We start from the raw sequence: 25,609 nt of genomic DNA, 5'->3' as shown, positions 1-25,609 counted from the left end.
TCCCCAGTGTGGCCTGTCAAGAAGCCAGATGGAACCTAGCGAATGACTGTGGACTATAGGGAGTTAAATAAGGTGACGCCACCCTTGCACGCTGCAGTGCCTTCAATTCATGATTTAATGGATCGTCTGACTGTCCGCCTGGGAACGTATCACTATGTAGTGGACTTGGCCAATGCTTTTTTCTCCATTGACAGTGCACCCGAGTGTTAAGAGCAGTTTGCTTTTACTTGGGACGGGCGGTAGTGGACTTTTCAAGTCCTTCCGCAAGGATACTTGCACAGCCCCACTATCTGCCACGGGCTCGTGGCCCAGCATTTGGCACAGTGGGATCACCCATCCTCTGTGGCCTTGTTTCATCCATTTTACTAACATCTGATTCTCTTTTAGATTTAGAGCAAGCAGCTCCCTCTCTTCTCCGCCACCCAAAGTCACGCGGCTGGGCGGTGAATGAGGAAAAGGTCCAAGGCCCTGGCTTATCCGTCAAGTTTTTGGGTGTTGTGTGGTCGGGTAAGACAAAGGTCATACCTAAGGCGATTATTGGTAAGATACAAGCCTTTCCCCTGCCGACTAAGGTCTCCCAACTGCAGATGTATTTGGGTCTGCGGGGGTATTGGCGGGTGTTTATACCCCATTTAGCGCAAATGGCAAGGCCGCTGTATAACATGATAAAAAAGGGGGCCTCATGGGATTGGACAGAGTCTATAGAGCGAAACTTTGTTGCCAAAAAACATACAGTGCAGCAGGCGCAGGCTCTGCAAGCAGTAGACCCTAGTCGCCCATTTGAACTTGATGTTCACATAACCCAAGAGGGGTATGCTTGGGGCCTCTGGCAATGGCAGGAGCGTCTCCAGTCGCCAGTGGGATTTTGGTCCCGATTATGGAAAGGAGCGGAGGTCCACTACTCTCTAATAGAGGAACAGCTCGCTGCTGTGTATGCAGCCCTAGTGGCCAAAGAAGCCATCACAGGAACGGCACGGGTGTTGGTTTGAACAACCTATCCCGTCCAGCGGTGGGTCTGTACATGGACTCAGGGACCCAAAACAGAGGTGGCACAGACCACCACCCTCACCAAGTGAGGTGCTTACTTGGAACAACGTAGCACCCTTAGTTCAAGCCCTTTGAGCAGAGAGCTACAACAGGTCCTGGGGCCTGTGGAGCTTGTAGCCCAGGCTGAGCCAAGCGCTCTGCCTAGAGGGGAGGACTTGGAGTCCTCGCCCTACAGACAAAAACAGCCCCCAGTACCTGAGGATGCCTGGTTTACCGATGGTTCTAGCCAAGGGGCTGCAGCCATTTGGACAGCTATTGGTGTGCAGCCCAAAACAGATACCATTTGGTTTGATACTGGGACAGGCCAGAGCAGCCAGTGGGCTGAGCTACAGGCTGTGTGGATGGTAATCAGCCACGAGGCCGGGCCCCTAGTTATTTGTACTGATAGCTGGGCAGTGTTCCGGGGCCTAACGTTGTGGCTCCCTATATGGAAACACCAAAACTGGTTAGTAGGACACCGTCCACTGTGGGGTCAAGCCATGTGGTAGGACCTCCGGGCCCTAGGGCAGAGAAAGGAGGTGACCCTAATGCATGTCACAGGTCACTCCCCTTAGTGTCCCCAGGTAATGATGAAGCAGACACCCTAACACGGGTACGATGGTTAGAACGGGCTCCTGCCACTGATGTGGCCCATTGGCTGCATAGGAAATTGCAGCACGCTGTAAGCCGAACCATGTGGCAGGTGAGCAGACGCTGGGGTCTGCCTTTGAAATGGCAGGAGATAGCAGATGCCTGCTATGACTGTGCCGTCTGTGCCCAGGACAGCCCCCAAAGGCGGAGGCTCCCCTGGGAGATACAGCGGATTACGTGAGGGAGGGTGCCCTTCACTCACTGGCAAGTGGATTACATTGGACCCCTGCCTAAGGCCTGCAATGTGATATACGCGTTTACAGCAGTGGACACTGCTACGGGGTTGATGTTTGCTTGGCTGTGTCCGGCTGTGGATCAGCGGCATACAGTGGTCACTCTTACATGGCTGTGTGCTCTCTATGCGTGCCCCCAAGTCATTGAAAGTGACAGGGATACCCATTTTACAGGGCAAGAAGTGCAGCGCTGGGCTGCCAGGATGGACCTATAATGGTTGTTTCATATCCCGTACAATCCACAAGCAGCTGGCATGATTGAACACTACAATGGCCTTTTGAAGCAAGGTCTCCGGGTGTCAAAACACCCTCCCACGACACGTGACTGGGCCTCGCGTCTGTGGGATGTCTTGAGAATCCTGAATGAGAGACCACAGAAGGGAGTGCCCGCACCAGTAGAAGCTCTGCTACATCAAACGGCCGCTCCCATTCAATTACAAGTTATCACCAGTGAGACTCTGTTAAAGCCAGGCTATGGCAGAAATGGAAACATTTTGCTGCCAGCACCCACATGCTTGAAAGCAGTGGAATGACAGCAATGGACTTGGCCCTGGCAGGTCAAAAGCCCCCATTGTTGATGGTTGGGCCTGATAGACCCATGGGGGGCCGGTTTGACTCATGATTTGTAAGTGATGCCAGGGGTGGTGGCCGAGTGGCTTCCGCAAGTGACTGTAGTATACGGAGGTCCCGATACCAGGACGATTTTGCAGGGAACATATGTGCTCTCGCTATGAACGGGCCCCTGTCACTGATGTGGCCTATTATGGGCCTCCTGTTCTGCTACATGTTGAAACTATGCAAGGGACCCCAAGCCCCGCCATAAAGGTCTGGTACCACAAACCGGGAAAGGTGCCAGTGGCAGCGACCCTCCTTTCCCAGGACAAAAAGCTAGCGTGTATCCTCCGGGATGGAAGGAATTTGCCATTGTTGGTTCCTATGACTGCTATTTCTTTCCGCCCATAGGTGCCTATGGGCTAATACAATAGTGGGTTGGGCCCACACTTTTACTGATGTGGCGCATTAGTCATCTGGTCAGACCGGCACGGAACTGCCCACTAGTTCAGCCCCATGTTGCCGCGGAAAATTCGCCACTCCAGGTGGCAACGGCTGTATAAGTAGACATCGGGGGATACCCCTGGGACATTTCTTGAACTGAACTAGAACTTTTTTCTCGTGGTCTGGGTTCCTTGCACAGGGTCCCTCACGAAGGACACTGGTTGCGTGGAGTGTGAGGCGAGACCCTGAAGGGGTGGAGTGTAGGGACAGGGTCCCAGAGAGCAGTTTCCAGGCTCTCGGCCTCACGTGGAAAGGTGCTGGCTCAGGTAGTAGATCACCATCAGCTGTGACTAGTTGGCCATCAGCTATTACCGGTTAGCCATTAGCCACTAATATAACTGCTGTGGCTACGCTGGCAAATTGGTTGGCAGAGAAGTGGATGATGGATTGCGGATCGTGTGGAGCCTTCTTCCTATATCTGCAACTTAGCCGTCAGGGAGAATAGTGGTATGATTCCCCCTACCCATGGCTCCGTGGGTGTTCCTTTTCGGCCTCACCATATTCTGTGTCCACCCACCGAGAGCGAAACCAGAGACCCTGCATTACAGGTGCCTAGGCTTTAAACCCTGGTGAAGAGGGATTGGCAGTAGAGGAGGCTTTGGAGGAAAGATTAGTTACCTTTTGACCACCTGGGGTTGTTGCGCAGGTAGTTGGAAGTACAGCTGGAGAGGAGTTTGGGTGGTTTAAAACCGAGAATGAAATCGGAGCAGCGTTCATAGGTAGGATCAGGTGCAAGTACCAACTAAGAGACAAGGTTGAAAATGTGAGAGAGGAGGTCCCTCGGGGAGGTTTGGGAATGCTGCACTAGCCAGGCCTGGAAGTGACGGAGACTGGCTCTCATTTTTCAGCTGGAGGTAAGAGGAAGGGGAGTGAAGGGAGAGAGAGCTCTGAGGTGGGAACAAGGCCTCATCCTGCCCGGTGCAGCTGCATGAGGACATCCACACACGTGTGTGCCTTGTACAAGGGCGGGGGAAGGGGTGTAATGCTAGAGTGAGGGCCTGAAATAGGCAGTAGATTATATTTTATTAAGACTCTGTTTCCTGGAACTAGTAGAATGTTCTGGTTTGAATTCTGGCTTTGCCACTGTTGAACAAGTTATTTAGCTTCTCTGTGCCTCATTTCCTCATCTGTGAAGTGGGTACAATAATAGTTCCCCCTCATCAGTTTGTTGTAAGGAGTCATTGGGTTAATATATGAAGAGCAATTCAAACCATGCCTAGCACACAGTAAGTGGCTTGTAAGTGCTTTGAGCCTCACTGGCTTTGGGCTGCTACTTGAGGCAGGATGAGTTTTGGAAGCAAACCTAAGAGCATTGAGTCAAGCCCAATTTTCCTGGCCCCAAGTAAACCTCAGGTATTTCATTTTCTTCAGGTCTTGGGAAGCTCTTTGCTGAGGTCCCAAACGTTAATAATAATTCCTTATATTTGATGGTCTAGTGCTTTATAGTAGTTTGCTGCGTACTTCCATGTATATTCCCTCATTAGTTCTTCACACCAAACCTGTGAGATAAGCCGAGGTTATGAGCTACAGTTCACAGGCAGGAAATATGCTCAGCTTGGTTCGGCACCTGCTCCAGCTGTGATGGGCCCCAACAAGCACGTTTGTTAAGAGCCTCATGAGTTCTGAGGATCAGTGGCCAGGACTCCTGGCCTCCACGCCTCCCCTCTGCCCCACCTCTCTTCTACCAGATGGGTGGAAACTACTTTGCTTTGAGACAAAAGATATAGATTATAAAGGGTGATCTTTGTGAATAGAAACCAAACAGCATTGAGTCATCTTTCTTTTATAGCACTGAGTGCTGAGAAAGGAGAACTTAGACAGCAAACACTCATCTTGTTAGTCACGCCAGACTCGTGGTTGTGGTTTGTTTACTAGGTTTCTGCCCCTCCCGTAGGTGACAGGCCAGAGTGCCCTCCCCAACCCCAAGGCCCAGACCTGCTTGCCCAGTTGGTCTTTCAGAATTCTGAGAGCTCGAGGGAGGGGTTCTTTGTATTTAAATGACAGCTCATATCAGCAGTTATTGCTGGTCAGGTTTTTTTTTTTTTTTTTTGCCTTTCCAAACTTCAGTAAATGGATAATGACCTTTTAGTTGGAAACCCAGAGTTTTGGAATTGCTGGATTTATGGAATTTCCCTAGAATTGCTGGGTTTATGGAAATAATTGTGATTCTTTTTACATAAAAATGTAAATTTTTATGCAACTTCTTATCAAAGGTTTGGTATGTGGCATTGTTGAAAACTTGTCAGTTCCTCATTTGTGTAATTTTCTTCTCTTATGGCCTAAACATATGACTTTTAATGACTCAAGAGAGGGGTAAGTTGTAATTTCTGTTTTAAAATATCTGACGAATGAATTCAGAGACAAATCATATTGACCCTGTAGAGTCCCCCCGCATATACTCCCCAACCTCCTGCCTGTTGTTTCTTTCATGTTTTTAGGGTTTCAGGGCCTGTTGTGGGATTTGTATCTCAATGCTGGGGACCAAGACAGTCTACTTAGCTCCTTGCGTATGTGTGGGTCATGTGCCACCGCCACCGGAGAGAATTCACTCTGTTGCATATAGTCTTTTTTTTTTTTTAATGGCTTTCCACCAGGTATCTTAGGAGCCACGGTTGCTTCTCATTATCGTCTTTCCCTAGGGGATAGATGGTTGCAAGCCTGTGCAAGCCGGTGACCCTGGTCAGCTTGGCAGAGCTCAGTGGCTATGGTGACACAATGATTCACAGTGCACCCTCCTCCCCTTCTGAAGTCTCTGACAGCCTTGTGATTCTCACATGGGCAATGAGTGGCTCTTGAGAAATTGTTACGTAAGAGGTTTTAAATTTTTCTTTTAAAAATGATGAGGTGATGTTCCTTAAAATTAGCACGTGCCTTGCTGTGTACTTATCTTGAGGACAGGTGTTTATTCTTGCTGCTGCTTCTTACTTAAGGTTTATTGATGTTTGTGGTTTTGTTCCTCGTGTTAGTCATGCTGTGCTGCTGTTAATTAACCTAAATACATATGGAAATGTTCTTTCATTGAGTGGAGCTCATACAGTTCCGTATCAGATGTGCCAAAATAGAGCCTGAGTAATCACAAACTCACATACTATTTTATCTGGCTTCCTTTCCTCAACACGGATTCTTAGTGATTCTTGCATGGAACTATAGCTTCTTCTTATGAACAAATAAACTAGCAGGAAATCAGAATCATGTAAATAAGTAGTTTCTATTACCTACTTCACTGATTTATTGGACAAGTCCCTTTGGGGCATTTGGTCTATTCTAATTAATATTTTTCAAAATGTTAAACTAACCAGTATCTCTTGCTGTTAATCTCATTTTGCAGGTAACTTTGGAAGGTTCTGTAATGGTGTTTGAGTGGGTACTTTTTGCTGTTGAAATTTACCCTTGAGGCCTGATGACTGAGTTTTGTGTTGACTTTCTGCAGGTGTTTTCACAGTCCTGTGTTTGGTATGGAGAGTGCGGAATTGCCTCTGGAGATAAGAGGTACAATTGCAAATACTCTGGAGCACCAAAACCATTGCCAAAGAACGGGTATGATTTAGTGCAGGTAAGTTCATTATCTTGGGCATTGAGAGTATAAAAAGTTAATTAGAGATCCTCTGTAATTATATCTTAAATATTATTGTGGGGTGGGGGTGGAGGTGAAATCAATAGGCTTCAATCCCATCCCAAACTTCTCTGTAGCACGGGATGATAGAGAAGATAACATAACTCCAGAGGCTTAGTTTTTCTGGGGCTGACTTTATGCTTTTCTCAAAACGTTTCCCTTTAGCGGGACCTATTTAGGGACTGAACTTGGTACCTCAGATGTTGTTCTTTGCTGCCTCATCAAAATATGTCAGAAGTTAGCTTTTTTTGGTTCCTAGAATTCAGGCCTTGAATGGACGAGGCTGCTAACTGGCTATGAATCTTTTGTCCTCTGTTCATTTTAGTGATTCCTCTGTTTTCCACTGAAAGCCTGTGTACTCACGCTGCTACCAGGATGCTATTTTCTGTTGTCTCTTTTACCATCTCTGGTACACACAGATGTTATAAAAGAACTGGTAAAACCAAAATGAAACGACTCGTTTTAGAGGCTTAAGTAATCTAAAATCGAGTTGACATGGTAGCAGGTGTCCTAGACTTCCTTGCTCCTTTCATCAGAATTATTTAAGGGCATCGACTTTCCCTGGAGTGACTAATGGAAATACACAGCAAATAGCATCCTGGTTAAACTTAAAGAAAACCCAAGAAGAGGTAAAATGATTGTCAAGGAAAGAGAGTGAGCTTCCAAATAAGAAAAAAGTTTGAAATGTCTCTATTATCTCTATTTTTGTCTATTCCTAGTTTATAAATAGTAAATTGATAGCCTTTGAAAAGAATTCTGCAAGAACCTTGCAAATATGTGTCTTCACCTGGTGTGCCTAAAAAGGGTTATGTGAATTAATTATTATATTGCGGAATGTTTGTCCTTATTTAACTATGCTAGTCTGATGGCCATGCTTTCTCACCCTAAAGGAGCTCTGTCCAGGATTCTTCTTTGACAATGTCAGTCTTTGTTGTGATGTTCAGCAGCTTCAGACACTGAAAGACAACCTGCAGCTGCCACTACAGTTTCTGTCCAGGTAGGGTGACCGCCAGGCAAACAAAAAATGGATTTTAGCTTCAGCAGGTCCTCAAATAATGTCATCTCGTTCAACATCGTTTCATTGTAATGTTGATGAGATGCCATTGGAAAATTGGTTTCATTTTGTTTGCTTTCACTTAAAGTTGCAGAACCTACTGATGACATTAAGTGAGGATTTACTGTACTTGTTAACCAGTGACATTCTGATTTCCTTTAAAAATTTTGTTTTATGTTAAGAAAGCAATCTTAGGACTTCTCAGAAATGATGAATAATTTCTGATAAAGTCATAATTACCAGGCCTAGTTCTCTTCTTATTTACGTTCAGAGTTGATACTTGGTTTTCCTCTGAGATTTCTTCACCCCAAAGGCTATCTGCACTGGATCCTTTCACACTTGAGCCTCTGTGCACCGTGGGGAGGATAGGATCCTGGTGGTTCCGCACAGGTCACTGACCCAAGACCCTCATCCATACAGTCCTCTGTCACCTCTCTCTCCTCGCCTCCCCTGGTTGGCACATGGATCTCTCTTGCTATAGTGACATGATGTGCTAGACTCCCAGTCCTTGGTAGAACTGGCCTTTGGTAACTGTTAGCAAGATTGTTCTGGCATAGTTGCCTTGTGTTGTCAAAATCAGTCTGCTCTCCAGTCTGTCCTCTGTGACCCGGACAGTGAAAGGGCTTACATAATAGACGTTGTTCTCTACGCTTCACAGCTTTTCTGGAATGTGAAAAAAACACACCAAAAAACAAAAAAGAAAACAAGCTAGTGGTGGTCTGTGAACAGCACATTGTGATATCTTTTAAATTTTTCACACTTAAGACACCCTGACAAAGGTGGATGGGAAGGACATATGATGAGAGGAAGTGCCTCTCTGTGCAGGTATTACTGCCCATATCACTGCAGGTAACAGAACACAAGTTGGCGTCCACAAGTTGGAAACCGTGCTTCTTTCCAGAAGTTTAAATCGACAATACAGAATGGAAAACCAACCCTAAATTGTTTTTTCAGGATGACATACAATATAATAATAGATCAAAAAGTGGAGAATCTAACTGGGCCAGCATATCCTGTGGAAGGCTAGTGGATGTTGATGGAGCCAGGTTAGAGCCACCATTCAGACACAATACATTCTTTAGCACCTGCTCTAGGAGTGGCATTATGGACATAAACATCAAAAGATAACCAAGTTTTCCCCATGTTGTCAGAGACACCAAAGCTTTATAATAGCAAATATTGAGAAGCTGATATATGGAATATTACGCAGCTGTCAAAATCGGTGTCTGTGGAGATTAGTAACATGGAAAGACGTTTGTAATTCATGGAAAGTGATAGAAAACTGTGCATCCCAAGAGTGGTTTTTGCTATAAATGGTATAATTGTTACTGTTTTTGTAACAGTAAATCTCAAGGCTCCTGAAAGAGAGTCAGTGTGTGCGTCTACCCCTTCCCTGCACCAAAGGCATTGAAGCTGGGACCACACCTTCCTTGTTTTGTCTTGTGTGCTCACCTGGATGGGATCAGAGTAGAGAGCAGTCCTGATTGGTTGTGTTGCAAGAATGCAAGTCTAATGAAGCAATAGCTTTTGCAGAGAACAGTGAACCAAAACAAAGGGAGAATTTGTTTTGGCACATAACTGGTCAACATGAGGAGCTTAGACTTTGAACTGGAGGACAGCAGACAGCTTGTGGTTCTCTTGAAAACCCGTGTGCTGCTGAAACATGCTGCCAGAGACCACCCTTCTGTTCTTTTTTTCTTTTCAAGTCACAGGAAATCCTCTTGTATTTAGAGAGGGCTGAGAGGTTATCTGGGGCTGGAAGAGAGCCCTTCAGTAGGTTATAAGATGAATATTCTATTATGTAAATCTCCTTTTCCCCCTTTTTTTTTTCTTACTCAGGATTGTTCCCATTATACTTCTAAGTCCTGTTATTCAAGACAAAGAAAACATTTCTCAAATTTTAAGTGCAGAATTTTTTTCTCTTCTTTTGAAACTACATCCAAATAACATAAATGTAGTAATTAGGGCAATGTTTAAAGAGGTGTCTTTATTTTAACATGAGGTTTTAAGTTTACAATTGCTGGGTTTAATATGTCCTCATGGCAATTCATCTGTCACTTTACAGTAAATTTTAAATATTCTTTGTCTGTCTTATATTATCTGTTTTCTGGCCCTGTTTTGAGATCATACAACATATAGTTTACTTTTTCCTTAGATGTCCTTCCTGTTTTTATAACCTAATGAACCTGTTTTGCGAGCTGACATGTAGCCCTCGACAAAGTGAGTTTTTGAATGTTACAGTAACTGAAGATTATGTTGATCCTGTTACAAACCTGACGAAAACAAATGTAAAAGAATTACAATACTATGTTGGAGAAAGTTTTGCCAATGGTAAGTAAACTTGTAATTATTCCTTTTACAATTGGTATCAGGACAGTGGATCAAGTTGTTCCTTTTTGTTGTCCTGTCAGCTGTGTGAAAAGGACAATTTTTAGCTCCATTGGCCATGAAATGCAAGTTGTTGCTTTGCTTGTATTCTAGGACTTGAACTACAGCCTATGAAACAATCTCCTTAAAGAAGAAATTTGCTTTAACTCCTTCCTAACTATAAGCTCCCACATGGAAATTTTTAGTATGTACAAGTTTACTTTTGTACATTTTAGAAACCATTGAACTGTGGTTCTAATGGACATGAATTGTGTAACTTCATGAATTACTACAAGACTGAAGAGAGGGGGTCGGGGGGGTAGAACTAATTGGCAGAGGAGAGATTTTGACTGAAGAAACAGATTGCCACAGGGAAAGTATGCAGGTATGATAGACATGAGGAAGGGTACCCCAACAAGTAGAAATCATAGCACAATCTGAAAAACACCATGTAATGTTTGTCGAAAAATCATTGAAATGAAAGAATTCTGAAATAATAAGACACTAGGTAAAAAGAATGAACATACAGAAATAGAACCAACTAGGATCTGTTAATGAGGAATAGTCACTTAAATGGACTGAAAGATAAGCAGCAGATTAGACATAGCTGAATAATGTGCCCAAGAGAAATCTGTAAAATAAGAGAATAAGAATTCAGCCAAGTTGTTGACTATAAGAGCAACATACAAATTTAACTCTAATAATCAATTAAAAATATAATGGAAAAAGGTTCCATTCACAAAAGCAACAAAAAGTAAGATACCTGGGAATAAAGCTGCCAAAAGACAGCCTACTTACTAGAGAGAGATCCTTCTGTCTAGAAACAGAGCCATGCATGTGAGAAGCTGATACCATGCAACAGGCATGTTGTTACAGATCATTAAGGAAAAGGTGGCTGGTTGATCAATGGAGTAAAAAAAATGATTATTCATCTAATTTTTATTTTTGCATATCATACTAAAAATGCATAGATGCAAAATCCTAATAGAAATTTTTAGAAGTAAATATAGAAGGTGTTGATGACTTTAAGGCAAGGATGAAGGGTTCTAGACAAGAAAGGAAAAGCAGAAACCGTAAGTGAAACAGTTTATATAATAAATATAAACGGTTAGTCTCTAGAGCAATCAGTGAAATGCAGATTAAAGCAGAGAGCTACCATTTCACACATGAGATTGGCAGAAGTTAAACAATTAGTCAATTCCAAATATTGGTGAGGATGTAGAACAGTAGGAATGCTAATACACGGCACCTCTGGTGACCATAAATTGGGGCGAGTGTTTGAAAACTATGGGAAAACTAATTTTGTAGTAAAGTTGAAAGTAAATATCCCTTCATCACAGAAATTCCACTCACAGATTCCTGCCTTAGAGAAACTAGTAATGCATGTAAACGGAGAACCATCTAAGAATATTTGTTGTAGCATTTCTGTGATCATAAAAAATTGAAGGCATCAAGAGAATGAGAAGACAAGCACAGCTGGGGAGAAAATATTGGCAAAAGACGTGTTTCATAAAGGGCTGTTACCCAAGATATATGAAGAACCCTTAAAACTCAACAATAAGAAAGAGAACAACCTGATTGAAAAATGGACAAAAGACCTGAACAGACACCTTACCAAAGAAGATACATGAATGGCAAATAAGCATATGAAAAGAGGCTCAATATCGTATGTCTTTAGAGAATCCAAATTAAAAAAACAGTGAGATACTACTACACACGCCTATTAGAATGGCCAAAATCCAAAACACTGACGACACCAAAGGCTGGCGAGCACGTAGAGCCACAGAAACTCTCATTCATGCTGGCAAGAATGCACAATAGTACAGCTACTTTGGGAAACAGTTTGGAAATTTCTTAGAAAATCAAGTATACTCTTACCATACGATCCAGCAATCACGTTCCTTGGTATTTACCCAGAAGAGTCGAAAACTTATGTCCACACAAAAACTTGCACAGGGATGTTTGTAACAGCTTTATCCATAATTGCCAAAACTTGGAAGTAACCACGATGTCCTTCGGTAGGTGAATGGGTAAACTCTGGCACATCCAGACAGTGGAATATTACTCAGCACTAAAAAGAAATGAGCTCGCAATCCATGAAAAGACATAGAGGAATCTTAAATTTGTAGTACTAAGTGAATGAGGCCAATCTGAAAAGGCTCCATGCTGTATGATTCTGACTATGTGACATTCTGGAAAAGGCAAAACTATGGAGACAGCAGAAAGAGCAGTGGTTGCCAGGGTGGGGGGAGAGAGGGGTGACTAGCAGGGGCACAGGATTGTTAGGGCCATGAAACTATTGTTTGGTGCTATAATGGTGGGTACATGTCATTATACATTCGCCAGAAATTGAATGTACAACACCTAGAGTGAACCCTGCTGTGAACTATGGACTTTGGGAGATAGTGATGTGTCAGTGTGGGTTGATCAGTTGTAGCAAATGTTCCACTTCGGTGCCACTGATAGTGGGGAGGTTGTCCTAGTATGGAGGCAGGGGTTATATGGGAACTCCGTGCTTTCTGTTCTGGTTCCCTGTGAACCCAAAACTGCTCTAAATAATAAATTCTGTTTAAAAAAACAAAAATAAAAAATCAGAGAGCCTAATGCTAATGAAGAGAATGGATAAATATATTGGAGCACAGTGATAGTCTAAATGGAATACTTAAAACATTAACTGTATGAATTCGAGTTAATATTGACTGAAATAAGTTACAGAATATAGGTAGTATGTTTCTATTAAACAATACTACATATTTATGGATAGAATATATCATAAAAGTACACAAACATGCACCGAAAAGAAACATCAAATTCAGGATTGTGGTTACCTTAAGGAAGGGAGGATGCTCAAAGGGAGGGGGTGGTCGGGGCTGCAATTTTATCTATAGTATATATACATACATATATATATATATGTGTATATATGTATATATGTGTGTGTGTGTGTGTGTATATGTATATATGACCTGTGTGCTAAAGTGAGGAGCTCCAGAAAAAGAAAAGAGAAAGAGTTGGAGAGAGACAATAAGCAAAAGGATAATGGCTGAGGATTTTCCAGAATGGATGAGAGATGAATCCTCCAACGTAGGAAAAGAAAATTAATCTTTAAGCCAGATAAATACAGAAGAAATAAAATATACAAAAATCAACTGTATTTCTATACACTTGTGATGGATAATCTGAAAGTAAAATGAAGACAATTCCATTTACAGTAGTATCAAAAAGAATAAAATGCTTACAAACAAATTTAACAAAAATAAAAGTATACAACTTATACTCTTAAAAACTATACAATATATTAAAAGAAATTAAAAAGGATCTTAGTAAATGGAAGTACCTCCTATGTTCATGGATTGTCAGACTTAATATTGTTAAGATGGCAGTACTTCCCAAATTGAACTACATATGCAATGCAATGCCTGTCAGAATCCCAGCTGACTCTAAAATTTAAATAGAATTGCAAGGGACTGAGAATAACCAAAACAATCTTGGAAAAGAGGAACAAAATAGGACTCATGTCCCAATTTCAGAGGGTAGAGGGGGTCAAATATATGGTGATGGAAGGAGAACTGACTCCGGGTGGTGAACACACAATGTGATATATAGATGATGTATTACAGAATTGTACACCTGAAACCTATGTAATTTTACTAACCATTGTCACCCCAATAAACTTTAATTAAAAAAATAAATTTACTACCCACCAGTGGAATTCAAAACAGTGTGGTACTGGAATAAGGACAGGCATCTAGAACAATGAGACAGAATTGAAAATACAGTTGACCCTTGAACAACATGGATTTGACCTGTATGGGTCCACTTATATGTGGATTTTTTTAGTTGACCCACACAGTTCAATTGATTGCAGTTCAGTTTACCCTCGCATTTCAAACCCATATTGTTCAAGAATCAACTCTGCAGTTAGGAATCTGCATATGTAGAGGGCTGACTGTAGTTATATTCAGATTTCCGACTATGTGGGAGATTGGCGTCCCTAAACTCCACGCTGTTCAAGGGTTAATTGTAAACACATACATCTGTGGTCATCTGATTTTTGACAGGGTGCAGGACCATTCAATGGGGCAAGAACAGTCTTTTCAACAACTGGTGCCTGGACAGCTGGAAGGCCAACATGCAAAAGAATGAAGTTGGAATCTTACCTCACACCAAATACAAAAATTAACATTGAGTAAAGACCTAAATGTAAGAGCTAAACTAGAAAACTCTTGGAAGTATAGCGATAAATCTTCATGCCCTCAGATTTGCCAATGGATTCTTAGATATGACACAAAAACATGAGCAACAAAAGAAAAAAATAGATGTGTTGGACTTAATCATAATTTAAAACTTTTGTGCTTCAAAGGATGCCATCAAGAAAAGGCAAGAATATTTGAAAATCATGTATTTAATGAGGTATTTGTATCTAGACTATACAGATGGTGGCAAAAATATGTATACATATTTTAAGAAAGGAAAAAACGGGGGGTAGATGGTTAGCTCAGTTGGTTAGGGCGTGGTGCTAATAACACCAAGGTTGCTGGTTTGATCCCCACATGGGCCACTCCTTAAAAAAGGAGAGAGCTGTGCCCTCCTAAAAAAAAAAAAAAAAAAAAAAAAAAAGAAAGAAAGGAAAAAATCTATTGTAATACTAAATGTATACCGATAGCAAAAGGTGAATGCAAGTCATGTGTATACATTTTTTTGTCACCCCAGGTACAAAGAACTCTAACAACTCAATAATAAACAATTAAAAATGGACAAAGGATATGAATACACATTTCTCCAAGGACAAATGGCCAATAAGCACATGAAAAGATACTTGAAATCATTAGTTGTTGGGGAAATGCACATCAAAACCACAATGGATATTCACTTCATACCCACTATGGCTAGAATCAAAAAGTCAACAAGTATTGACAAGAATGTGGAGAAATCGGAACCTTCATGCAATGCTGGTGTGAATGTAAAATGGTGCTGTCACTTTAAAAAACAGTCTGGCAGTTTCTGAAACAAACATAGAGTTACCATATGACCCAGCAATTCCACTCACAAAATAAGTGAAAATGTGTCCACACACAAACTGTACACAATTGTTTATAGCAGCATTATTTATAGTAGCCAAAACTAGAAAAACCCAGATATCCATCAACTGATATATAGGTAAAAAAAAAAAAGCAGTGTAGCCATGCAACAGAATATTATTTGCCCATAAGAAGCCATGAAGTACTGAGCACATACTACAACGTGGATGGACCTTGAAAACATCATGCTAAGTGAAAGAAGCCAGTCACGAAGGACTACATATTATATGATTCCATTTCTTTGAAATGTCCAGAATAGGCAAATCTGTAGAGACAGAAGTAGATGAATGGTTATGTAGGGCTTGGGGGATAAGGGAGCATTTGCTAAAGGGTGCAGCATTTCTTTTATTAACATGATGAAAATGTTCTAAAATTGACTGCGGCGATAGTTGTATCTGTGAATATGCTAAAATCCATTAAATTATAACTTTAAATAGATCAATTGTATGGTATGTGAATTATATTTCAATAACACTGTTAAAAAAAGAAATCTATAAATATATCTTAGACAAACTATAGAACTCCAAAAACAAATATCGTAAGAGCAAGTGAGAAAAAGATACAAATCACTTCAAAAGAATGACAATTGGAGATTTTCTTACCAGTAATGGTAGGCCAGAAAGCAATGCAATAATCACAGTTCTAAAGAAAATAACTCACTCTAGCTAAACCACCTTTCAAGAGTGAGGGTAAAAACACAATGAATCTATAGGTATCTTCTTAAAGTTTAGGGGAAGAAAATCCTGGGAAGTTTCTAATAAGCAGGGACTGGTAAGTGAATCCTAATATAGGACCCATTACCACTACTTTCTTATGTGCAAAATTCCGTGGATATTATCCTTATTTGGTGTGTTGTCTTTCGGTGGACTAAAGTAAAACCAAATAAGAGAGTAGTATTAGGTTCATTCGCATGTGACCTCTGCCTTCAAACCATTTCTCCCCCAAAGTTCCGTGATTCTCCAGCTGTATAGTTTCCTGCCACAGAAGTTTTCTGGAACCAGCTTCATTGACTAAAGAGGCAGTGAGGTTCTTAGCTTCTCCTTCCTCAGACCTAGTGTGTTCCTCTGTACAGTGGGGCTAATACTTCTCCAAGATACTGTGAGCTCGTGGGATCACTTAAGGCTTCCTGTCTATTTCTTAAGTTACTTGGAATCTGGCTGAGCGTATGTACTACTTGCAGGGTGATAAGCCAGTTTCAGGGCTAAACTCCACTTCTGCCCTTAGTGTTTACTGTCCCGGTTCCTGTCTGTGACCTCTGATTGCAGTGCATATGGATTTCCAAGTTCACATTTGAGAGGCCTTTTGTAAGACCTCACTCAGTGAATTAAGGCAGCGTGGTATTTCAGTGTTTTCCCCTTGTTCTTCTGCTAGCGATGTACAATGCCTGCAGGGATGTGGAGGCCCCCTCAAGCAATGACAAAGCCCTGGGACTCCTGTGTGGGAAGGATGCTGAAGCCTGCAATGCCACCAACTGGATCGAGTACATGTTCAATAAGGACAACGGCCAGGCACCTTTCACCATCACACCCATTTTTTCAGGTAGGGATAAAGACTCCCAAGGTTGGTGTATTTGTGATGTTTTTGAAAACTCAGGAACCTTAAACTGCAATAGGAAGATAAATCCAGATAACTAACTCCTGGAGTGTCCGTCCAATGAGAGAGGTAACCTAGAACACTTATTCTGCCCCCTGGTTAATTTAGGGGCTGGGAGTGGAAATGGAAGAGGAAGACTTGCCTTCAGGTGTTGCTACATAATTGAAAGAATAAGCTGTGTTTTAAATTTTTTTTAAAAAGGCCAAAAACCGTTATAAAGACCTTTCAGGAGCTCTGCCATAGTGTCAGAGTTGCTCCTCAGTGGAGATAAGACATGACTGAAGCTTTATCTTGGAGTGTGATATACTCATATCTCAGTGGCAAATCCTCTTTCTGCTCTGTTACTGAGATAATCTAAATTTTTACAGAAATAAGCAGCAAAACATAATTTGATCAAGCAGGAACCTCCAGTGTTTTTTATTCTTCCAGTTGTGTTATATATTTCAGTGTGCTTATTATTGGATTTAAATATAATTTAACGCAAACTTTGTAGTGTTTTTTTAAGTGAGAGATTCACTCAACACAATCCTCGCTGCAGATCTCCCAGCATATGGGATGGAGCCCATGAACAATGCCACCAAGGGCTGTAACGAGTCTGTGGATGAGGTCACCGGGCCCTGCAGCTGCCAGGACTGCTCGGCTGTTTGTGGCCCCAAGCCCGAGCCGCCGCCCCCGCCCGTTCCCTGGAGAATCCTAGGCCTGGACGCCATGTATGTCATCATGTGGACCACCTACATGGCGTTTTTGCTCCTGTTTTTTGGAGCATTTTTTGCCGTGTGGTGCTACAGGTAAGCCCTTTTGTTTGCCCTTCAGAGTAGGAAGAGCAGAGTTACACCAGGTGCACTTCCAGCTTTCACTTGGCAGACCTTGGCTAATTAGAACAGGAAACAATCTGCATGAAAACCATTCCATGAGTTGCTTATGTCCTGCAACTAGTAAATAATCAAAGGCCTGTTTAGACATTTAAACATTTGAATTTGGTTTCATTGAAGTATTAAAAATGATGTGTGAGTAAAGCACCAGGCAGTAACCACCCCCCTTTTTTTTTTTCATTAGTTTCAGGTATACAAAACAATGTAATAGGTAGACATTTACACCCCTCACAAAGTGATAACCCCCCCCTCCCAATCTACTACCCTTCTGACATCATATATAGCTGTTACGATTCCACTGACTCTATTCCTTATGCTGTACTCCATATCCCATGACTATATATATTAAATTATAGCTAACATTCAATATTATTCAGCTTCAGCTTCAGGTGTATAGTGCAGTGGTCAAGCATCTACACTTTCCCTGAAGTGGTCTCCCTAATAAGACATGTTCCCTTCTGACACCCTACAAAGTCTTTACAACATTACTGATTATATTCCCCAAACTGTCTTTCATATCCCCGTGGCAATATTGTAGTTACCGATTTATGCTGTCTAATCCCTTCCCCTTCTCCCTCATCCCCACCCACCCTCCCATTTAGTAGCCATCAGTTTTTCTTCTATGTCTCTGAGACTATTTCTGTTTAGTTTGCTCATTTATTCTGTTCTTTAGATTCCACATATAAGTGAGATCATATGGCATTTGTCTTTCTCCGTCTGACTTATTTCACTTATTTCACTCTAGGTCCATCCATGTCGTTGCAAATAAACCACCTGTTCTCCAACAGAAAGTATTAGGAGCCGAACCTGATTCAAATCTATTTAAATGCAACACTGTAGCACCTTTAGATAGTTGCATCTTGGTTTAGGACAGTACATTTTTTTAAACTTTATTTTAAAATAATTTTAGACTTATCAAAAAGATGCAAAAATAGTAGAAAGAGAGAGAGAGTAAAATCTCCTTTACCCAGCTTCCCCTAATGTTACAACTTACATCACGTATAGTATATAATTATCAAAACCATGAAAGCAACAGTGATATATTATTAGCTAAAACACAGACTATTCAAGTTTCACCAGTTTTTTACCTAATGCCTTTTTTTCTGTTTTAGGATTCTATATTGCATTTATTTTTTATGTTTTATTAGTCTCCTCTAATCTGTGACAGTTCCTCCGTCTTTCCATTTCTTTTATGGCCTTGACACATTTGATGAGTACTGGTCAGTTATTTTGTAGAATGTCCCTCGATTCAGCTTTATCTGATATTTTCTCATGATGTGATTGAGGTTATGTTTTTTTTTTGACAAGAATATCACAGAAGTGATGTTGCGTCTTTCTCAGTACGTCCTACCAGGGGCACACAATGTCAGTGAGTCTCCATTCTGATGATGTTAACCTTGGTCATTTGGTTAAGATGGTGTCTTCCAGGTTTATCCACCGTAAAGTTAGTATTTCTCTCTTTGTAATTGATAAATATTTTAGGGAAGATTTGTTGAGACTATGCTGACACCTTGTTTTTCCTCAAACTGTCACCTACTGATTTTAGCATCCGTCAGTGGGTCTTGTCTGCAGCTCTTACTATAGTTTGTCTCATGGTGATTTTGTATTTCCCTCATTCCATCTATATTTACTTATTATGTGCAGACAGCTATCCTTTCTCCCCCACTTACTTATTTATTCAATTATTTACATCTTAAACTTCTTAAAAATTCTGTGGGTTATAGCTCATAGCATCATTTATTTTGTTGCTCAGATTCTTCCAGTTTTGACCACTGAGAGCAACCTCTGGTTGGCTCCTTTTGTTTTGTTTTGTTTTGTTTTGTTTTGTTTTGTTTTGTTTTGTTTTGTTTTGTTTTGTTTTGTTTTGTTTAACATCCCCCCTATACCCACCCCCTGCTTCTCAAACCTGTTCTTATTTTCTGGCATCACAAGATGTTCCAGACTGATCTTGCATTTTCCCTGCCCCAGTCTTGGAAGCAGCCTCTTCTGCAAGGCGCCGTGTGTTCCTTTTATGTTAGAATGGTGTTTCAAAACCAAGATCTAGGCTCTAGGCATGCATACTGCTACTGCAGAACAGTGTTGACTGTGTTTTTAAAAGACCTGCAAGTTTTAAATATAAATGAGGGCTATAAGGTGAAATTCTTTCTTTTTTTTGTTTTTTTTTTGTTTTGTTTTTTTAATACCTTCTTAAATTTTAATACCTTCTGAGACTGGTGAGCAGAGGGACCTAGAGCAAGGGAACTCAGGGGAAAGGTGACAATTAGGGAGGAAGAAAGGATGAGGAAATAAGCTTTTAATGGGATGATAGGTGCAGTACACTGATATTACTTACATGCTTTTATTTTTCAGAAAGCAGTATTTTGTCTCCGAATACACCCCCATCGATAGTAATATAGCTTTCTCCATAAATGCCAGAGACAAAGGTAGGCACATTTGTACTTAAATAAAAGGATTCGGATTATGTTGGCATGAGTGTTCATTTCCTCAACAAATGTTTCTGCACCTGTTCTGAGGACACAGCTGTGATCAAGAGAAACGGGTCTTGCTTTTGTGTCACTTACAGTCTTGTCTGGGTGGCAAATCAGAATCAAGGAATTAATAGTAGCAGTAGAATAATAGTGGACTGGGATAAGAGCTATGGAAGCACTAACATAGCTAGCTGATAGCAGGAGAGCAGGAACGGTTGATGAGAACTGCTTTGGACAGAGCTCAGAGAGCTTTGCCTTTCATAGGCTTGTGTGTGAGTGTCAGTTCTCTGTGGGGTGGGCATGGTGGTAACGGAGGGCACGCAAGGGCGTAGCTGAGGGCAGGGGGGTCTCATGCACATCCCCAGTGCAGGTGGGACTCCTGCCACGTGCAGTAGTCTAATGCTTTCCCTGTTGCAACTTTCAGGAATGGCTCCGCTCCTAACCTCCACCCTCTCTCCCTTCCCTCCCTTCCAGGAGAGGCATCTTGCTGCAACCCACTTGGTGCAGCATTTGAGGGCTGTCTGAGGCAGCTCTTCGCACAGTGGGGCTCCTTCTGCGTCCGAAACCCCGGCTGCGTCATTTTCTTCTCCCTGGCCTTCATTGCCACGTGTTCTTCAGGCCTGGTGTTCATCCAGGTCACAACCAATCCAGTTGACCTCTGGTCCGCCCCCAGCAGCCAGGCACACCTGGAAAAAGAGTACTTTGACACCCACTTTGGGCCTTTCTTCCGCACGGAACAGCTCATCATCCGTGCCCCCCACACTGACGTACACAAGTACGAGCCGTACCCCACAGGGTCCGACGTGCCCTTTGGACCTCCTCTTGACATCGAGATTTTGCACCAGGTAATCTGCTCTTTGCAGAAACCAGGGAACACGGTGGTTTGCTGGCTCTCCTGTGTTGACCGGTTCTAACAGATGCAGGGTTGGGGCTGAATGTAGTATATATTTTGAAACTCTTACTGGTGAAAGTAAAGTGAATTTTCAACAAAAGTGAATGACAGGTGTGAATGAAAAATTTCCTATAGACTGCTTTTGTATTTACTTCATACAGTAGGTCTTGCTTCTTAAAATTGAGATGAGTTTTTCTCCATTGAAGCAGAATGTTTTTATAATTCACCTTAGGAACTTACAAAATTTTTTCCCCTGGTAACTGACAAGTAATATGCTAGAACCCAAAGGACTGAAGCTTCTTGTGTTGTCCTGGGCACCTGCAGAAGTGAAGTTATCATTGTCTGCATTTGGTAAGAGACGCATTTGGGATGAGATCCATCCCGTTCTCTTACAAAGGCTTTTAAACCGCGCCATTCTCCTCAGTCGCATTTGTCCTGGAGAACTGTATGTGTGAACAAACTGCATCCCACTTCTTTTTTAATGAATGGTTGCACAACCATGTGGTATTTCCTTTAAACGTTGCTCTTGCCTACAGAAAGTCTGATATCTTGAAAAACATCAAAGTGGTCCCAAGATTTTGATAGAATCTTTTCTCCACCAGTGACTGTAACTTTTTCCCAACTTGTTGGAGAAGCTGCACAGCTGTTACTGACCTCCAGGAGCATATTCTCTCTCAGAAAATACAGGAATATACATAAGTAACCGTAGTATAGAGCAAGCAGCAGGTGGTATGATGTTTGTGATGGGGAGTGTCAGGAAGACCAGGGAAATGGCCCCAGTCTCCCCTCTATAGCCACTGGCCGCTGCTGGAGAAGGTGGGAGGGGAGATGTTCGTGTGTCCCGCTCTGAGGTCTCGCCTGGTATTGGTGTCACCTCCATGGCTCTCTGGACACCTCGAAGCAGGGTCTCCATTACAGTTTGCTGTTGCCTGAGACTGGGCCTTTAGTGTCATCGGGTACGTGACCATAGCATCCCTTAGTCCTCTCCTCTGCCTTAGGAAGCATTGCCCCCCAAATACTCTTTCTCTTCTGACCCCTTGGGGCAATAATGGTTAGTCAGCGTCTGAGAGAAATCTGGTATGTTTCTGGATTTGTTTATTTTTCAAATCTTCTTTCAGGTTCTTGATTTACAAACAGCCATCGAAAACATTGCTGTGTCTTATAACAACGAGACTGTGACACTTCAGGACATTTGCTTGGCACCTCTTTCACCATATAACAACAACTGCACCATTATGAGTGTGTTGAATTACTTCCAGAACAGTCATTCCATGCTGAACCACAAAATAGGGGACGACTTCTATGTGTATGCGGATTACCACACGCATTTCCTGTACTGTGTACGGTACGTGGCAGGACAGTCCCTCGTTCATTCCACCGATATTTGAGCACTGGCTGTTGCTACACACTGTTGGAGGTACAAGAGACCCAGAAGTGAGCAAACAGCAGGGCCCTTCCCTGCAAAGCTCACATTCTAATAGAGGGAAGTGGATGAGCAAACAGAGACATGCTCTAATGCCAGGTAGGGGAGGGTGCTGTGGAGAAAATAAAGCTGGGCAAGAAGCTAGAGGGAAGTGGGGTATACTGCTGTCGATGGAGTGGAGACCTGCTCGAAGGGAAAGGAAGGGAGGGGGCCTGTGAATATCGGAGAGAAAAGTGTTCCAGGTAGAAGAGTAGCAGAGTGTTCGTGGTACGTAATCAAGGAACAGGTACCTCTCAGCCGTTAACTCAACGCCTGGATTGATACCATGTAGTTGCATCTACCACACTGCCCCCTAAGTTTTTTTGAGCTGTTTTTTTATAAAAATAAATACCTATGTTGCTTTTTCTTGCCTTTAAAATACAAATTTACATCATGATGTGGAATTGTTTTAAAGACATGCAGTGGCCCCTCAAGGAGTGGGGGCAAGATTGGGGGGCAGGTTTAGACTGGGGCCACGGAAGCTGCTTCCCAAGACACACATCTGGCTGGGCAGAGTGTGTTTATAATTGAGTTAGTCACAGAGAAGCTGTACTTGGTGACCTGTGAGGTGAACGTTAGGCTTGTCCCACAGCAGGAAGAACAGCTTCCGCTGGATGGACCTGCCGTCCCTGAATGCCCTGCCCTTTGGCCTGATCTCGCCTGGTTGTCATTGTTCAGCCAGTCAAACAACCACCACGGCTGTTTCTTCATGGAAAATTATTCCCTGTCACCTTTGAGTGCACTGCTCAACTAACCACATCTCAAGAGTTGAGCACACTGACTTCTGATCGGGTTTGGTGACCTTAAGTTCTGTCTGTTTTTGTTACTACAATATGACACTTTCGGTGGTCGGGCTGTGTTTACTCTATTTCAAGGAGGTCACTTCTAAAAACATGAGCTCTACCCGTAAAACAATAAGGGTATTATGCCCATATACCCTGAACCAGCTTTCTCCACACGGTAGATGATACAGGGGACCATGACAGTTTGAAAAAAATGTAATTTTATAATTTTTATATTTAAAGAAAAATCTCTACTTTTCATTGTACAAAAAAGAAGTCAACATTTTTTGGTAGGGGAGATGAATAAGACCTGTGTTTTATCCACGTGGGGCATGGTTCAGATAGGTGTGGAAATGCTGCTGTCAGCAAGTCCTGCCCTGTGTGACAGGAATCTGTGCTTGATGTGTGGTTACACTCGTGTGTCTCCAGCGCTCACCCCTTCCTCACCCTCCAACTTTTCCTGCGCTTTTTTCCCTGGAGGTCCTGTCGGAATGGCAAACCCGGCCTGCCCAGACCTACTTCTGTCCCCATACCTCTGTATCACGTAACGGCCCCAACACCTACCAGTTCCTCAGACTTGAGGCTGTGTCCCTGAATTCTTCCTCAGGGAAGTTGTGTGGGTTTTAACCTCTGAGTGAGCTTGCAGAGGATAACCTCTGGATGTGGCCGCAGAGTCCCATGCGTGGAGTGAAGGGAGCAGCTCTGGCTGCAGCCCTGCAGCCTCTTTGTCCCGAGCAGATGACCTGACCTCTGGGTCCTGATCCCATCATCCCGCGGCTCCAAAGGGCGGTGGTTCAGCTCATATTCGAGAACCTCCCTAAGTGCCCAGCAGAGCTCTGGCTTATGATCTGTCCTGAAGTACTGGGTCCCTCTCCACTGACTATCTGCCCTCACTGCACTCCTGGTTTTCCCTGCCGGGGCCATGGCACAGACCTCCTTGCTGGTCTTCCAGCTTCCCTTTCTTTCCCATCCGCAGACCTTCTGCTACTTTGCCACCCGATTAGTTTTGTGAAACAGCTCATGACCTCTTTTTCCCAAATGTCAAATTGCCCCCCAGTGCCTATAAGATAAAAATTCAAACTACTTTGCATGGCACTTAACCCTTTTTTTTATTGTCTGTCACCCTTTTCAGCCCCATCCCCTCCCTCAGGGAGGAAGTCCCCCTCTCGTGGCTGCCCCATGCTGTAGACACAGGACTTCTTGTTCCTCAAACCGCCATCCTCTTGCTCTCCCTTCTCGCACGTACCTGTTCTTGCTTTTTCTCCTCCCTCCACAGTGGTAGTTGCATAAAACAGCCTCACTTCCTCCCTCCCGAGTGAGTTGTCCCTCAGCCTTAGAGACCTGGTTCTGTACCGGTCTCTTTCTGGCAACAGATTTTCCCTGTGTTAGCTGCTCTGTCCCCTGTGCCCCAGGCACCGTGCCCTGTGCCTCCCATTGTGCTGTATTTGCCTACTTCTCACTCAGTGATGCCGTGTTTTCACCTAGGGAATCTCAGGGACCACGTTGTACTTAGAATGTATAAATATTTTATTGAATAAAGGAATGAAAACTAGGAGAGCCTGATTAACTGGTAGTTGTATACATGTGTAGGTCTCCGTGATGTCTCAAGATCTGTTCTAACTGGGAGGTGTTTTCTAAACTTCTTGGCAGGGCGCCTGCCTCTCTGAATGATACAAGTTTGTTACACGATCCGTGCCTGGGAACGTTTGGTGGACCGGTGTTCCCGTGGCTTGTGTTAGGGGGCTATGATGGTAAGTAAGAGAAGCTTTGCTTTTCCAATTAAATAAAGCGGTCTTGATTCTGTTGTTAACAGTCAGGCGGTCATTATGAAGGTTTCATACATTGAGCAGTCTTATTAATTTCCTAACTCTTAAATCCCAAATATAATATCTCCTTTGGTTTGGGGTTTTTTCTAGATTTAAAATGTGGACGGTATTAGCTGTTTTTAGGTAACACTTCGGGAAGATGTCAGAAACTACGGACATTTCCCAAGAATAATGCAGTTGTCCATGTCCACATAGGATGCTATTCAGCTTCAAGGAGTTCCTGGAAGCTCATCTGTAGGATCCCTAGGGAGTGTGTGGACCTCGGGTTAAGAATATCTCTAATGGGGAAGAGATGCTGTGTGAGATAGTGCAAAAGAAAGTTGATGAACGTTTTTTTTCTTCTAAGCCAATTGGCTAAGAATTCAGATACTTTCATGGTGAATGGAGTAGTTGGTTTGCTCTTTGCTGATTCCGGTAACACCATAGAACAGATTGTAGTAGGTCCGATGGGGTAATGATTCATGTGACAACGCTGGCATCTGAAGCTTAATTACAGGCAGCTCAGCAGGTTTTTCTTCACCCTAATTAAGAAGCCAAATAGATATTCTTCTCCTCACCCAGTGGGAGGGGAGAAGTTGTGAGCTGAATTTAAATTTTACTGTGCCTCACATAATAAAATGCCATTTCAAGTTG

The 25,609-nt window shown here is 42.7% G+C and overlaps 1 protein-coding gene across 1 annotated transcript in view; it reads left to right on the top strand.

Annotated features, from left to right (window-relative positions):
• Positions 1-25,609, top strand: part of NPC1 (NPC intracellular cholesterol transporter 1) — a 53,786-nt gene that overhangs the window by 10,964 nt on the left and 17,213 nt on the right. The window contains exons 2-10 of the mRNA XM_019741198.3: positions 6,397-6,519; positions 7,470-7,576; positions 9,789-9,964; positions 16,453-16,620; positions 17,213-17,462; positions 19,896-19,969; positions 20,489-20,859; positions 22,025-22,251; positions 24,801-24,901. Coding sequence (XP_019596757.3) covers positions 6,397-6,519; positions 7,470-7,576; positions 9,789-9,964; positions 16,453-16,620; positions 17,213-17,462; positions 19,896-19,969; positions 20,489-20,859; positions 22,025-22,251; positions 24,801-24,901 — 1,597 coding nt within the window. The remainder of the gene's footprint in view (positions 1-6,396; positions 6,520-7,469; positions 7,577-9,788; positions 9,965-16,452; positions 16,621-17,212; positions 17,463-19,895; positions 19,970-20,488; positions 20,860-22,024; positions 22,252-24,800; positions 24,902-25,609) is intronic.

Source organism: Rhinolophus sinicus, chromosome 4 (assembly GCF_057876585.1).
Source record: "Rhinolophus sinicus isolate RSI-liver-muscle chromosome 4, RSI-T2T, whole genome shotgun sequence".
In the NCBI taxonomy this organism is placed as follows: Eukaryota; Metazoa; Chordata; class Mammalia; order Chiroptera; family Rhinolophidae; genus Rhinolophus; species Rhinolophus sinicus.
Note: the sequence above shows the minus strand (reverse complement) of the source record. Positions and strands in the feature narration are given on the sequence as shown.